Consider the following 15,395-nt stretch of genomic DNA (forward strand, 5'->3'; position numbering starts at 1 on the left):
TTGCTGGGTGATGTCAGGTTGTCCGAGCTACAAAGAAGAGCAGGCAACGGCATTACCTCAGTTTTTCTTTCCTTAACCAACCAAAGAAGTCCAATTTTAATAATTACTAGTAGTCCTGGGGTCAGAGACCCCCACAGAAATGTGTCGCTCTACGGAAAGCAGATATGAGGGGGAAGGAGGGAGGGAAAGCATGACTGCAGCAGTGAATACACTTGAACATCTACATTTAGGGTAAGTGTACACAACTGTACTATGTTCTTCGTGTTTCACTGCTGCATTCCTAACCATTGGGAAGATTCCCGAAGCTGAGGAGAAGGGTGGAAGGTTGATAGAAACTTAAGATTGGATGAGCATGCCCTGCAGAATTGCAGAGGCAAACTCAGCCCTAGCTTTTGAGAATAGATTCAGATGGTAATGTTTGGTGAAGGTGTGGACTGAAGTCCATGTGGCAGCTTCCAGGATGTCCTTGGTGGGTACCCCTCTAAGGAATGCCTTGAAGCTGCGGTTGCCCTACTGGAATGGGTTTTGATGGTCCTAGGGAGTGGTTTTCCATGCAAGGAGTAGCAAAATTGGATGCAGTATGCTATCCATTTGGAAATGGTCTGTTTGGATATTGGTTTCCCCTGTGCCCCTGTTTTAAAGCTGACCAAGAGCTGGTCAGTTTTCCTGAGTGCCTTTGTACAATCCAGATAAAATCTGAGTTGCCTGTGCACATCCAAACAATGCATTATCCTTTCCCCCTTGTTCTGCGGGTTAGGAAAGAAAGTGGGTAGGTGGGTAGGTGGATGGCCTGGTTGAGGGTAACATCCGAAACCACTTTTGGCTTGAAGAAGGGATTGGTTCTCAGGGAGACCCTGTCTGCTTGGAAGATGATAAATGGCTCAATGGCCATTAAGGCTTAAAGCTCTGACACTCTCCTGGCTGACGTAAAAGCAGGATTGAAGGGAGGAAGAGTAAGCTTTTCTAAAACATAGTTCAGGTCCCAGGCTGGGGTGGGCTGTCTTCTGGGAGGCCTGATATTAGAGGCTCCTCTAAAGAATTGTTTGATAAGAGGGTGGGAGAACAATGGCTGTTCTGTATCAAAATGAGCCGAGATGGCAGAGGCATGGATCTTTATGGAGGAGAAGGCGAGACCCTTATTAAGAAGCTCAGCAAGATAATCTAGAATAAGAGGAATGGAGGGCAGATTATGTCTGTCCCCTTGGACTGGGTCCAGGAGAGAATCTTTTCCATTTTCCAGCATAAGATTTTCTGGTGCTGGGCCTTCTGGCTTCTGTGACGATGTCAAGGACTTGCTTGCTTAGCATAGATTCCTTGTTGGTTCTGGTAGAATAAGCCATCCTGAGAGAGCTTGAGTGTCTGAAGGTCTGGGTGCAGCATTGTCCCCCCCCCCCACAGGGATAGCAGGTGAGGTATCAGAGGTAGCTGCCAGGGGGGCTGGTGAGATAGGCTGTGCAGCAGTGGGTACCAATGCTGTCTGGGCCAATCTGAGGCAACAGTGTTGCTCTTGGTTTTTACTCCCTTATCTTGATTAATACTTTTGGAATGAGAGGTAGAGGAGGGAATGCATACACAAAGAGGGTATACTAAGGGAAGGTCAGGGCAACGCCCTTCCACGCCAGGTTATGGTACTCCCTGGTGCAGAATTTCTGTATTCTGTACTTGGTGATTTAAATGAGAGGCAAAGAGGTCCACCTGGGGGATCCCCGACGTGTGGGTAATTTGCAAAAAAATGTCTCTGTGGATTTGCCATTCCTATGGGCCCAGCAGGTTTCTGCTTAGGTGGTCTGCCAGGGTGTTGTTGATGCCTGGTGGGTATTGGGCTATAAAAAGTTATCCCATGGATGAGGCTGCCAGCCACAGGTTCATGGCTAGTCTGCAGAGGGGGTAAGACGGAGTCCCTCCCTGTTTGTTAATGTACAGGACTGTAGTGTTGTCTGTTTTTATGAGAAGAATCTCTGGTTCGAGGGAGGGTTTGAAGGACTGCCAGAGAGTTTTGCACTGCTATCATTTCCTTTTGGTTGATGTGCAAGGGTAATATTTGTGCATCCCAGAGACCTTGGGAGCATCTTCCTTCTAGGTGGGCACTCCAGGCCATGTCCGAAACACCTGTAGTTATGGTCTGGTCTGATGGACGGAGGGTGAATGGCCCCTTGTTCAGAGCACAGACCTGGGCTCACCAGAGGAACTCAAATTTTATGCAAGGGATCACAGCCAGGGAGGTGTCCAGAGGTTGTGAGTGTTGACACCATAGGTTCTTTAGGTACCACTGAATTTTCCTCATGTGTAGTTTAGCCAGAGGTACCAAGAGGATGCACGAGGCTGTATTTCCTGGCAGAAAGCTGGGTTTGGGAGGCCAGAGTAGTGAAGTATTTTGGTAGGAAACTTTGTTTTTCTGGGGACAGAAAGGGCATTTGCTGTTCTGTGTCCAGTAAGGCTCCCAGAAATATGATTTTCCTGGTAGGTGTCTGTTTTGATTTCCTTTCATTGACAGTGAAACCCAGAGAGGTGAATAAGGTTTTTACAAATGACAGGTGCTGCAGGAGCAGTTCCTTGCAGTCTGCCTGGATGAGACAGTTGTCCAGGTAAGGGTAAATCTGTACATTGTTTTGCCGGCAAAAGGCAATGGCAGGAGCTAGACATTTGGTGAATACCCTGGGAGCAGTAGATAAGCCAAAGGGCAATTAGGAGAACTGAAAGTGCAGTGTTACTGCTGTGAAGCGCAGGAATTTTCTGCATGATTCCCTTACTGGGATGTGCAGGTAAGCATCCTTTAGGTCTAAGGTGACCATCCAAGCTTTGTTTGGCAGCATTGGTAGAAGCTGTTGTAAGCTAAGCATTTTGAATTTTGGGATTACTAGGCAGGTATTGAGAAAGGATAGGTCCAGGATGGGACGTCAAGTCCCCTCTTTCCTGGGAACAAGGAATAGTCTGGAATAGAATCCTTTTGCAACTTGTTCTGGAGGTACAGGTTCTACTGTCCCTAGGGAAATTAGGTTTTTCACTTCTCTTAGTGCTTCTGACAACTGGTTTGCAGATAGGTCTACCACCTCTTGGAGGTGGTAGTTCTTGGAAACTGAATTTGTACCCCTGAGCAATGATTTTTAAGAACCACTGATCTTTTGTTACAGAGTTCCAATTTTCTCTGCATGGAGATGGCCTTCCTCGTAGCTTCTGGAGTGGTGGAGGCAGGCAGAGATGGGAAAGGTAGTCATTGAGAGTGTTTTCCATACAGGGTTGCTTTTGAACTCTCTGCTCTAGTGTTTGAGGGGGGCCACTGTTTAGTTCTTTGCTGGCCCTGAGTTGAGTCCTAGTGGATCGGTCCATATGAGTTTTGCCTTGTGCCTGCCTGTTTGGTGCAGGAAAGGATCAGTGTTTAGAGGGAAATTTTCTGCTGAACCTAGGAGGTTGTACTTGAAGAAAATCTTTAACAGTCTGTATTGATTTTGCTTTGTCTTCCATCTTTTTAAGTACCTCTTCAGTTTTCTGTCCGAACAAGTGGTCTTTGTCAAGACGTGCATCCATAATTTTAGCTTTGACATGATCAGGGAGAGGTTGTTCCTTCAGCCATGCATGTCTTCTGAAAACAGATCCTGTCACTGCTGCCCTGCTAGAAGCTTCTAGGGCATCAAATCCACAGTGTAAGGAGTGCTTTGCCACCCGAGATGAAGAGTGCAGTAATTCTGCTATCTCTTTATTGTTGGCAAAATCTGGTAAAGCAGACATTTTCTGTTTCAAAAGTTAAACAGTGTGCTGTTGATATTTTAACATATGGAACTGACAGGCGAGAGCCCTTATAGTTAAAGTTGCAGAGGTATACACTTTTTTATCCCATCTGTCCAGGGCCCTGGATTCTTTGTCTGAGGGAGTAGGATTCTTTGCAGAGGTAGCCTTAACTCCCTTAGGTCCCTGAGTAATCACCTCTGGATCTGCTATAGGATTTCTGGAGAAGAATTTATGTGAGTCAGGTACCTTGTAGTACCTGTCACGTTCTCTGGGGGCAAGTGGAAGGGTGTCAGGGATAAGGCTGGATTCTTGGTAAACATCATCTACCACCTCCAAGATGGGTGGGATGGCCAGAGTCCTATGCTGGGGTAGGTCCAGAAACTCTCTCAGTCTTTTCTTGGATAGAGGGAAATCCATCGATTCCCATTGGAAGTGTTCCCTGAGGGTGTGGAGGGTTTCCCCAAAGGAAAATTCCTCTGGAGGTGATGCAGAAAGAATAGATTCTTCTGCATCTGAGTCTTCATAGGCAGTAAGAGGATTTTCCTCTTTAAAAACCTAGGAGTCAGATTCCTCTGAGTTTAAATCCGACTGGATGTCTGGAGAAGGTTCCTTTCTCCTTTTGGCTGGAGTGGCCCAATTACCCCAGATGAAAGTGATGAGATCCTCCGCCAATGACACTGACCTACAGATTGTATTCTCTTCTCACCATGACATAAAACATTTCAAGTAAAGTTCACTTGCCGAGGTAACAAACGAATGCATAAGAAAAAAATAAACAAATATACAGCCACAAATGACTGGAACAGAATCATCTACTGAATAATGACAGGTTGGCAGAAGTCAGCTTGTGCACAAATTCACATTGTAAACTATACTAAATAAAATAAGCTCTGTGACGTACCCTGGTCATTAATGCATAAGGTCCTGCTTAAGAAGAGGACACAAGTTATACCTTTAGCAAATGAGCTGGATGTTACTGACTTGTTTAACTGAAAGGTGAAATGCTCTGTCCGTACTTTGCTGTTTCTTAACTTTAGCCATTGTAGGAAGTATCATATTATGTACTGCCACATTTTTGACCTGTTCTTGCTCACTGTTGTTTTTTCTAGTCCTGTACACTATTAAAGCATAGGTGTGCACATGGGTGATAAACATCAGTACAATATGAACAGTTAAGTGCAATGCTATGATCTTGCTGAATGTCTTAAAAGGGCTATCTGTGGCCAGCACACTATTATTCATCACATAAAAGACAAATACAATTCAAATATGGATGAGTCGGTATCATGAGGCACATAAAAGTGACAGGACAGGAAATTGTAAGAAAGTAAAAAGCTTGTGGCAAACCAGTCCATCTTTGCTATTGCAGGATAGAAAGTAAGCAAACAGAGCGCAGTGGCAAGGTGGAATCCTTAGCACAGTGGATGAAAATGTCATTAAGCTTTTAACACTACTAAACTGAAGAATATGTAAAGAAAAGTTACAGAACGGGCACTTACCTTATCAGTTTTAACAGGTCTGCTATATCCATACCTCCTGAAAAATGAAGGCGGATTATTAGATTTAAAAGGTGGGGTTGACTTCTCAATACAAATGCATTCTTCTGCAGAATCTATAATGAACCTTTCTAAAAGTTTGCTTTGCTCACATCTACATATCAAAAGAAATGCAGGGATACTAAAACCCAGAAGAATTGTCCTGTGCAAAGGGGTTTTAATTCATAGCTTATTATATCCAAAGCATAAATATCCTGCTAAAAAACACAGGTATATGGTGGAAACTTACTTCATATAAAACATTAGTAAGCTACTTGTAAAACAGAACAAATGCTAAATATCACACAATTCATGCAAATACTAAAAATTGTCAGCAGTTAAGGATGTTTACATGCAGAAGTGGAAGCAGTAGTTAATTGTACCATGCATCTCTTTTTAAAGATCAGAAGACACACACCCACAGCTTGTTGTCACAGCAGCCATGAAAGTCAGAGAATGGGAATTATGCAACCATGCTCAGTAAGACAAATGCAAAACCTGCTATCACATAAATTATCTGTCAACGATTTTGAGTCAGCATGAATTTACAAAAATTATACCTCATTTCACCATTAATATCTTTTGAAATGTTCCCACTCAAGACATCTGCATATTTCACCTAACTAATTTATCTGTAGGACTACACAATGAAAGGAAAAACAATTTTGCCAAATTTATCTAAATATGGACAACCTGCTGGCATAGTGGGAAGGTAAATGTCCATGCTTTGCAGAATACAGCTTGACTAGCAGCCCAGGGGAAAGGGGTGCACTTTGTCCTGTGGGGAACAGTTGGGATTAAGCACTGAAGCCTGTCACACAATAAAGTCCGAGAAGGATTATACAAAACCTCAGTGCAGCAACAGGTCACCCATGGGTACATATGCACAGGTGTGCACTCATTACAAAAAAGCTCTGTATAGGTGATACATGTGTTAAAATAAGGAGACCCACCAGATAATGACAAACACAGCGAATTTCATATTGTACAGCATACTTACTTGAAAGAAGACAGAGTAGGAAGCTTCTGCTAACAGTGAATTATATTGTTCAGTTGTGTACACTTACCATAAATGTAGATGCTCGTGTGTACTCACTGTTACAGTCATCACATTTGGGTTACCCTGCCAGGGTAGCCCTCAGTCAGCCAGAATACCAGAGGCTTAATATTTCTCCGTCGGTTGCTGTTGCTTCAGGACTGACGTCAGGTCATCAGTGGTATAAAAACAGGCAGCCAATGCCATTACATCAGTTTTTCTTGCCCTAAATGTCAGCAGCCCGCGATAAGGAGCTAGGTTATGGTGGAAGACCACCAGTAGAAAGTAAATGCCAAAAATTCCTTGTAAGGAGAGAAGTAGAGAGAGAGAAGGAGAGAGAGAGAGAAAGAGAAAGAGACAGAGAGAGAGAGAGACAGAGAGAGAGAAGGAGAGAGTGAGACAGAGAGAGAGAGACACACACACACACACAAGGGGGATGGAGGGAGGGAAACCAGGACTGCAACAGTGAATGTACTCAAACATCTACATTTATGGTAAGTGTACACAACTGTACTATGTTCTTCATGTTTCACTGTTGCAATCATCACATTTGGTTTGATTCCCAAAGCTGAAGAAAAGGGTGGAGGCAGTCAAGAAGACTGGAGGCTGGCTAGGATGCCCTGCAAGACTGCAGTGGCAAAGCCTGCCCTGGATTTGGAGAAGATAGGCAGGAGGTAATGCTTGGTGAAGGTATGAACAGAAGTCCATGTTGCAGCCTCCAGGATGTCCCTGGTGGGGACCCCTCTGAGGAAAGCTGCAGAGGTGGAGGTTGCTCTGGTGAAATGTGTCCTGACCCCCTCGGGGGGAGGTTTTCCATGATGTTTGTAGCAGAAATGGATGCAATGTGCTATCCATTTGGAAATTGTTTGTTTGGATATGGCCTTGCCCTCTGCTTCTGCAGCGAAGCTGACTAGCAATTGATCAGTTTTTCTAAAAAGATTTAGTCCTGTCTAGGTAGAATATGAGCTGTCTGTGCACATCTAGAGAGTGCAGAATCCTTTCTCCCTTGTTTTGTGGCTTAGGGAAAAAAGTGGGCAAATGAATGGATTGGTTGAGAGCCACACTGGACACCACTTTTGGCATGAAGGATGGGTTAGTCCTGAGGGAGACCCTGTCAGCATGGAAAATAATGAATGGCTCTAAAGCCATAAGTGTTTATAACTCTTCTAGCTGAAGTGATGGCCAGAAGCAAGGCTGTCTTCCAGGAGAGGAATTTTAACTCTGCTGAAGCTGCAGATTCAAAGAGGTAGCAGGGTGAGCTTTTCCAACACAAAGTTTAGGTCCCAAGCTGGAGTAGGAGCTCTTCTGGGTGGCCTCAAGTTGTTAGCCCCTCTTAGGAACTGTTTGATGAGAGGGTGTGAGAAAAGAGGTGGCTCTGTGCTGAAATGAGCAGAGATGGCAGAGGCATGCATTTTAATAGAAGAGAAGGATAGACCCTTGTGTAGTAGGTCTGCCAAATAATCCAGGATGAGAGGTAGGGTGGGCTGTGGCGTTCCAGCTCCCTTAGCCTGGATCCAGGTGCAAAATCTTTTCAACTTGTCAGCATAAGATTTGTAGTGCTGGGGTGTCTGGCCTCGTTTATAACATCTAGAACTTGTTTGGTTAGACTGACAGCTTGAGGAGAGGTCAAGGAATAAGCCAGGCTGCCAGACTGAGGGTCTGCAATTGGGGATGCATGAATTCCCATTCGTCTGGGTCAGGAGTGTTGGGATCTGAGGTAGGTGCCATGGTGGCAGGGGTGACAGGCTGCGCAGTAGTGGGTACCAGTGCTGCCGTGGCCAGTCTGGGGCAATCAGGACTGTCCTCAGTTTTTCCTCCTTTATTTCGATCAATACCCTTGAAATGAGTGGTAGAGGGGAGAAATGCATAGACCGAGAGGTTTACCAACTGGAAGGCTAGAGCATCCACTTTCCAGGCCTTGCTGTGAGGTTCCCTGGTGCAGAATTTGCTGAGCTGGTGATTGGAGTGGGAGGCAAAGAGGTCTACCTTCGGGGTGCCCCATTTCTGGGTTACAAGGGTAAAGGTTCTTTGGTCTATCTGCCATTCGTGCGGGTCTAGCAGGTCTCTGCTTAGGTTGTTTGCCACAGAGTTTAGAGAACCTGGCAGGAATTGTGCTAACGGGTGTAGATGCAAGGCTGCGGCCATATGCCAAAGAGTCATGGCGAGCCTGCAAAGAGGATAATAGTGAGTTCCTCCCTGCTTGTTGATGTACCACATCACCGTGTTGTCTGTTTCGATCAGCAGAGGAACCAGGGACAGTAGGGGTCTGAAAGCTGTCAGGGCGTGCTGAACAGCTAGCATCTCTTTTTGGCTGCTGTGCAGATGTATTTGATTTGGGCTCCATTGGCCCTGAATGCACCTGCCGTCCAGGTGTGCATCCCAGGCACAGTCTGATCCATCTGTGGTGAGGGTCTGGGAGGCGTGGGATAGTGAGAAGGGAAGTCCCTTGTTGTGGTAGCATGCTGCTGCCCACCAAAGAAAATCTTTCCTTAGGCAAGTTATCATTGGTATAAGAGTTTCCAGGTCTTGAGAGTGCTGACACCAAAGTATTTTTAGGTCCCATTGTAGTTTCCTCATATGCAGTCTGGCATATGGAATGAGTAGAATGCAAGAAGCCATGAACCCTAGAGCTTGCAGGATTTTCCTTGTGGATAACTGGGTCCTGGTGGCTAGTTGAGAGAAGTAGGTTGTCAGGTAGGTTTGTTTTTCTGGTGTAAGGAACGCCATCTGGGATGCTGTGCCCAGGCTTGCTCCCAGGAATACAATTTTTTGAGTGGGTACTAGTTTTGATTTCTTTTCGTTGATAGTATACCCCAAGGAGGTCAGTAGGTCTTTTACAAAGGTCAGGTGCGTTAGCAGCTTTTCCTGTCTGCCTGAATCAGACAGTCATCCAAGTATAGATACATTTGAATATTTCTTTGCCTGCAAAAAGCAATGGCGGGAGCCAGACATTTTGTGAAAACTCTGGGATCAGTGGATAAGCCAAAGGGAAGCATAGAGAACTGAAAGTGCACTTATCTTGCTCTGAAACGTAGGTATTTCCTGCATGATTCCCTGATTGGGATGTGTAGGTAAGGCCTCTGTTAGGTCTAGGGTGGCTAACCAAGCATCCTTGGAAAGCATACGAAGAAGCTGCTGGAGGGTGACCATTTTGAATTTTGGTATCACCAGAAAGGTGGTTAGAATGGATAGGTCAAGGATGGGGTGCCATATTCCCTCTTTTCTGGATACCAGGAAGAGTCTGGAGTAGAAACCTTGGCCTGTCTGTTCTGCAGGAACATGCTCTACTGCCCTCACAGAGAGGAGGGAAAGGACTTGCTTTTTGGCCTCTGCCTGCTGGTTTGGGGGAAGATCTGGGAACCCTTTTGGGGTTGGCAGAGTGTGAAAATAAAATTTGTATCCCTGGGATACGATGTTGAGGACCTAGCGGTCGCTGGTAATGGTGGCCCAGTTGCTTGCGTGGAAGGAGAGTTTTCCTCCTAGGGGCAAGTGCAGGTGGGCAGAGGGAGGGGGTAGAAGTGTAAAGTCATTGTGAGCTTTTACCATAAGGAGTGGCTTAGCACTCCTTGATTTTGAAGAGGAGGAACTCCATTGTTTAGATCTCTGCATTCCCTGGGGCTGTCTGGGAGGCCTGCTTCCCTTGGGTCTGGGCTGAGCTGACCTGGAGGGGGCAGGACAGGACCAGTGCTTGGAGGGACAATGCCTACTGAACCTTGGTGGCTGGACCTGTAAGAAGTCCTTAACTGTCTGCATAGATTTAACTTTTTCTTCCATCTTTTTAAGGACCTCTTCTGCCTTGGTGCCAAATAAGTTGTCTTTGTGCAAGGGTGTGTCCAATAATTTAGATTTGGCAAGGTCTGTTCCTTAAGCCAAGCATAAGTACAGAACCAGTAATTGCTGCCCTGCAAGATGCTTCTAGGGCATCAAAACCACATTGTAAGGTGTGCTTAGTCACTTGACTTGCAGAATGCATTAACTCCTGTAACTCTTTATTTTCTGCACAAGCAGGGAAAGAAGATATTTTTTATTTGAGGAGTTCCATTGTATGTTCCTGATATTTCAGCATATGGAACTGACAATTTAATGCTCTAATAGCAAGAGTAGCAGAGGTGTATAATTTTTTACCCAATCTGTCTAATGCTCGGGAATCCCTATCTGAGGGGGGTGGGATTCTTAGCTGAAATTGCTTTCATTCCTTTAGGTCCTTGAGAGATGACCTGGGGGTCAGCAGTAGGGTTTTTGAAAAGAAATTTGTGATAGTCAGAGACTCTAAAGTACCTGTCAGGTTTCCTGGGAGCAGGAGGGAGGGTGTCAGGGGTCAGACTGGATTCCATAAAGACATCATCCACAACATCCAGGGCAGGAGGAATAGCCAGAGGTCTGTGCTGTGGAAGATCTAAGAATTCCTTGAGTCTCTTTTTAGACTGAGGATAGTCCTGACATTCCCATTGGAAATGCTCCCTTAAAGTATGGAGGGTTTCCCCAAAGGAAAAGTCCTTGGGTGGGGAAGCTAAAGGGATGGATTTCTCTGCATCAGAATCCTCATAAGCAGACAGGGGTTGCATATCTTCATATTCAGATGCATCAGAGTCATCGGACTCCTGTTCAGATAAAACTACTGGGGACAAGTCTCTTTTTCTTTTGGAAGGGGTAGCCTGGCTTCCCCCGATAAGCATTATAAGGTCTTCCACCATTTTATGCATTTGAGACTGAGGCAAGGAAGTAGGGGCCTGAGCTTGGGTCGTCGTTTTTTTGGGTGTAGTTCGTACCCTGGGCCTTAGAAACTCAGTAGTTTTCAAAAGAACTGTAGAAGAGAAAGAACTCTGTGTCAAGTATCAGTAGTGCGAAGTACTTCCTCGGAAGTCAGTGCCTGCTCAGCAGCTCCAGACCCATCCAAGGTAGAGACATCCACAGGATCCTTAGTCGAAGAGTCTCACTGCATACCAGACTCCAAAAGGGTCTCAGTGGTTTACTATTAAAATTTAGAAATAAACTCCGTCGACTGTACTATTGTCGAACACGGAAGTTCGAAAACGGTAACATCGATGACAAAAAAAACAACCTAGGAACGGGTTTTAACATGGGTCGAGATAGGTGTTCAGTGTTATTCCGGACTACAAACATCTCCCCTATCTCGACCTGTTCCTAGGTTGTTTTTTTGTCATCGATATTACCGTTTTCGAACTTCCGTGTTCGACAATAGTACAGTCGACAGAGTTAGTTTCGAAATTTTAATAGTAAACAGTCTCAGTAGTGGCCTGCGAATCCACAGAAGCGAGCATCAGGGGCTGCGAAAGCACATCACTGAGGACCGGAGAACTGACGACTAGCCTAACGAAGCATTATCAGCAGTTTTGAACCCGTGCAGTCTGTCTCTGTCTTTACCCTTAAGTTTTGTCTGAAGATCGGTTGTCAGATGGCTTACCGAAGCCATATCAGAAGTCGAGGACTGAGAGCGAAAATATCTAGCTACAATAAGGGCCCGACGATGTATAGTTCTGGCGTTGAACCAAGCACAAAAGTGACAGCGTGGGACGTCGTGGTCTAGGCCTAAACAAGTGACACAGTAGGAATGAAAATCTTGGGTGTGGCATTTGCTTTCCACAGGTGAGAAAATTGTTAACTTTTTCTGACATCGGTTAGAGCAAGAAAAAAGGATCTCCAACTGGGTACTTAGCTTTAGAAGACTTCAGCTTCAATTCAGAAGCGAAAAACTCCGGTAGCAAACTGCTTCTGCTTCGGACTCCTTGGCAAGAAAGACTGATGTAATGGCATCGGCTGCCTGTTTTATACCACAGACAACCTGACGTCAGTCCTGAAGTGACAGCAACTGATGCAGAAATAATAAGCCTCTGGTATTCGGGCTGAATGAGGTCTACCCTGGCAGGGATAATCCAAATGTGATGACTTCAACAGTGAAACACGAAGAACATCTAGGAAATAAGGCTCCCATTCTAGTTTTAAGGTCCAGCTCAAAGGAAAAAAAAACTAAAAAACACCTTAAAATTCCTTCTGGCATGGACCTAGCACTCAAAGACAAAGGTGCAGCAGTAATCTGTGCAAAGCCCAGAGGTCATGCAGGGTTACCCCAGATGGTGGTGATTTACCCACAAAGTCAGTGCCTGATTAGGCAGACAGCACAAAGGGTGAAAAAAAAAAGCATAACCAAACAGTGCAGACAGTGAGTGATTATTATAATTATATAGTACCTTTCCTTTAAAAAGAAATGTTTCTCACTTTTTTAAACGAGTCTGATCTGAAGTATCTTTTCTAGCTGCAGATACGATTTACTATATGCACTCATGATGACACACACACAGCACATCACTTGAACTGGTTTTATGCCACTGATTCTGTGGAGCTAAAAGGGTGCAAAAATGGCTCTGTAACTTGAAGGACATTTTGCGGTAGAAAATAGCCTGTTCTTTTATTTAATGACTTTGAAAAAATGGAACTTGTCGTTTAATGGACCGCCCCTTCAGTCCTACTTTTCAGCTTTATTCTTCTGATCTACTTACAACAGTAGTAGTAGTTTAACACTATTAAGAAGATACTGCAGACTCTTGGCCTGTTGTGTCTTGATTCGGATGTTGAAAATTGTATATTTGCACTTGATTAGATTTTTATTTGTCTTTACTAATTTTTTTTCTGTATTTTGATTTATTTCGCTCTGTTAAAGACTTTGCTCCTACATCTTTTGAATGTGGACTACATGGAGGGTCAGACTTCATACCAGCATTCTACTGAAATATGAAATCAGCAGACTTAACCACCTTTTACTGATCACCCTTGGTTGTTTTGTATTCCTTTTCCCAGTCCTTTTAATTTGATTGTATTATCCATACACCTGGGGGAATGCTAAAGAGCAGTGATACTAAGTCTTGAAAGGTCTCTCCGAGGCCCAGCATTGTAATCACTAGCATCAAGTCTTGCCCTCTAAGGGCATCTTCACATACTTGAGGAAAACCCCACAACACCTCAAGCTGATATACAGTGCCAAAATGATGCACCAAAGCATGCATTTTTTTCATTATTAAAGTGTGAGAGTTCATGTTACATATTAACAATGCGAGAAATAATGAAGTTGTTTAAAAATGTGGCCCACATATTACTTAAATTCAGTTTTATTCACTTCTTTTCAGACATCTAAATCAATTTAAGAAATGTGTTCTGAAGTATTTGCCACTTCTTATGTCTCACAATCTCATACAAGAAGACAAAGTAGCTGGTGGTTAAGATGGTACTCTAGAAGGACACAATAGCATCTGTACTACACTGGGACATGCAGGTACCAAGGTAAATAATGAAGCATGACACAGCAATTGAGAGTACAGGCAAAACTGATTTATATCAGACTAAAAAGTGAACACTAAAATTGTCCTACTCAGCTCATTAAATAATTTAAGTATCCACTACCACATCAGTTAAGGAAACGTTTTAAACAAAAGCCCATTCCAGCAACGTCTTTATGGAATATGGCAACTCAAGCAATCATACTGCTTTGCTGGCCTAGTATTTAATGCATTAGTTTTGCCTGTGGATTTTCCTCTAATTAGCACTCTGCATGTATGGCCTCTTATATTCTAAAGACCTCTGCAGAGACCTGCACATTAGCTCCTTGCACAAAGTAAAAAATACTGTCTCCCTTCCAAAGAGTGCTCAGCAGATATCATTTAGAAACCAAACTGAGGGAATAAAAGGTCACCATTAATTTAACACGGTATAATCCATGGAAGAGCAATACAGGACAGCAGGATGTAGAATAGCACCAAAAACTGAGGTGGTCTCCCCTGGGAAGTATCACTTCTGGGGTACATATGGGACAAGTAGCCCTCCAAAGGACCTATACTTATACCAGCAGCCCAGCCATTCCTCTTCTACAGAAAGGAGAGCTCTGCACAGATCCTCAGTTCCTTACCTTTCCACTATACAGTCAGCAGCCTACTGACAACTACACTCAGTTTCAAATCACAGGTGGATCACTGACACTGAGTGGAAACCTAACTGCTGTGTTAAAAGGCTAACCTCACTGGCTGCCATTTAAATCCCTCTAATATACTTTCCATGTTAATGTAGTAGTACTAGGAATCTGCATATTAAAATGACTTGATAGGCAGAATGTTAGAGGGTATCGGCCAGCTATATTAAAGCAAAGAGCAATATTGGGATCCATATGGTGGAGGAAGTGTCTCTTAAAGAATTAATTCAAGCCTAGTCAAATAAAGAATTAATTAAAGACTAGTCTTGTCTTAAATCTCTCTGCCTCTACGTAAGCAATTCTCAATTGAATGTGCAAGACCCATAGCTGTAAACCTGGACAAAAAAAAAAAAAAAAAAAAAATCAAGTGCGTTTAGAAAAGACAACAGCAAATCTTGAAACTCACTGTACTGCTATTCCTATGTGTTTGCAGAAGGTCTTTGCCTACTGTACAACATGATATGTTGGAGGTGCTCCCTCACATTTCTGCTGTTTAACTCTGTGCCTACTGCATATCAGCATAAGAGGAATGTTTTGAGGTCCTGTAAAGTTGGACTATGGCTGAGATTCAAAAAGAAACCCACTGCAGCATAGACCGCTGCAACAAAAAGGGTCATTTTCCACAAATGCAGAAATTGTGATTCAGAGACATGATTAGTCATAATGAGGAAAGACCTCATTATAAACTAATATGCCTGTTGCTGAATCACATGGTTTTACATCTACTTCAAATCAGCATTTTCCTGTGGTAATCACCACCGGTAGCCCAAACACTGCATTTGCACAGGTTCTCCCCTTCATTCACTCTCTCACATGCATTCAAACACACATACGCACACACACATCCCCATACCTTTCAACTGTTTCTGAGTTTAGAGAAAGGCTAATTTGAATGTCTCTGGATCACATGATGTTACCTTTAGTACTAATCAGCACTTTCCGGTGATAACCTCCACTGAAGATCCATACAATGGATTGGCAAAGGTGTGCCATTTATTCACTCTCCCACACAGACATGAGCACACATTCACTCTCCCACACAGTTGCTAGTACACATTCACTCTCCCACAGACGTGAGCACACATTCACTCTCCCACACAAACGGGACCACACATTCACT

The 15,395-nt window shown here is 44.0% G+C and overlaps 1 protein-coding gene across 1 annotated transcript in view; it reads right to left on the reverse strand.

Moving 5' to 3' along the window:
• Positions 1-15,395, reverse strand: part of CCDC93 (coiled-coil domain containing 93) — a gene marked incomplete in the record, with an annotated part of 1,282,969 nt that overhangs the window by 943,329 nt on the left and 324,245 nt on the right. The window contains 1 exon segment of the mRNA XM_044074979.1: positions 5,226-5,262. Within this exon segment, the coding sequence (XP_043930914.1) occupies positions 5,226-5,262 (37 nt within the window).

The sequence above is a fragment of the Protopterus annectens genome, chromosome 6.part0 (genome assembly GCF_019279795.1).
Source record: "Protopterus annectens isolate FY-2018-M chromosome 6.part0, PAN1.0, whole genome shotgun sequence".
Lineage (NCBI taxonomy): Eukaryota > Metazoa > Chordata > Ceratodontiformes > Protopteridae > Protopterus > Protopterus annectens.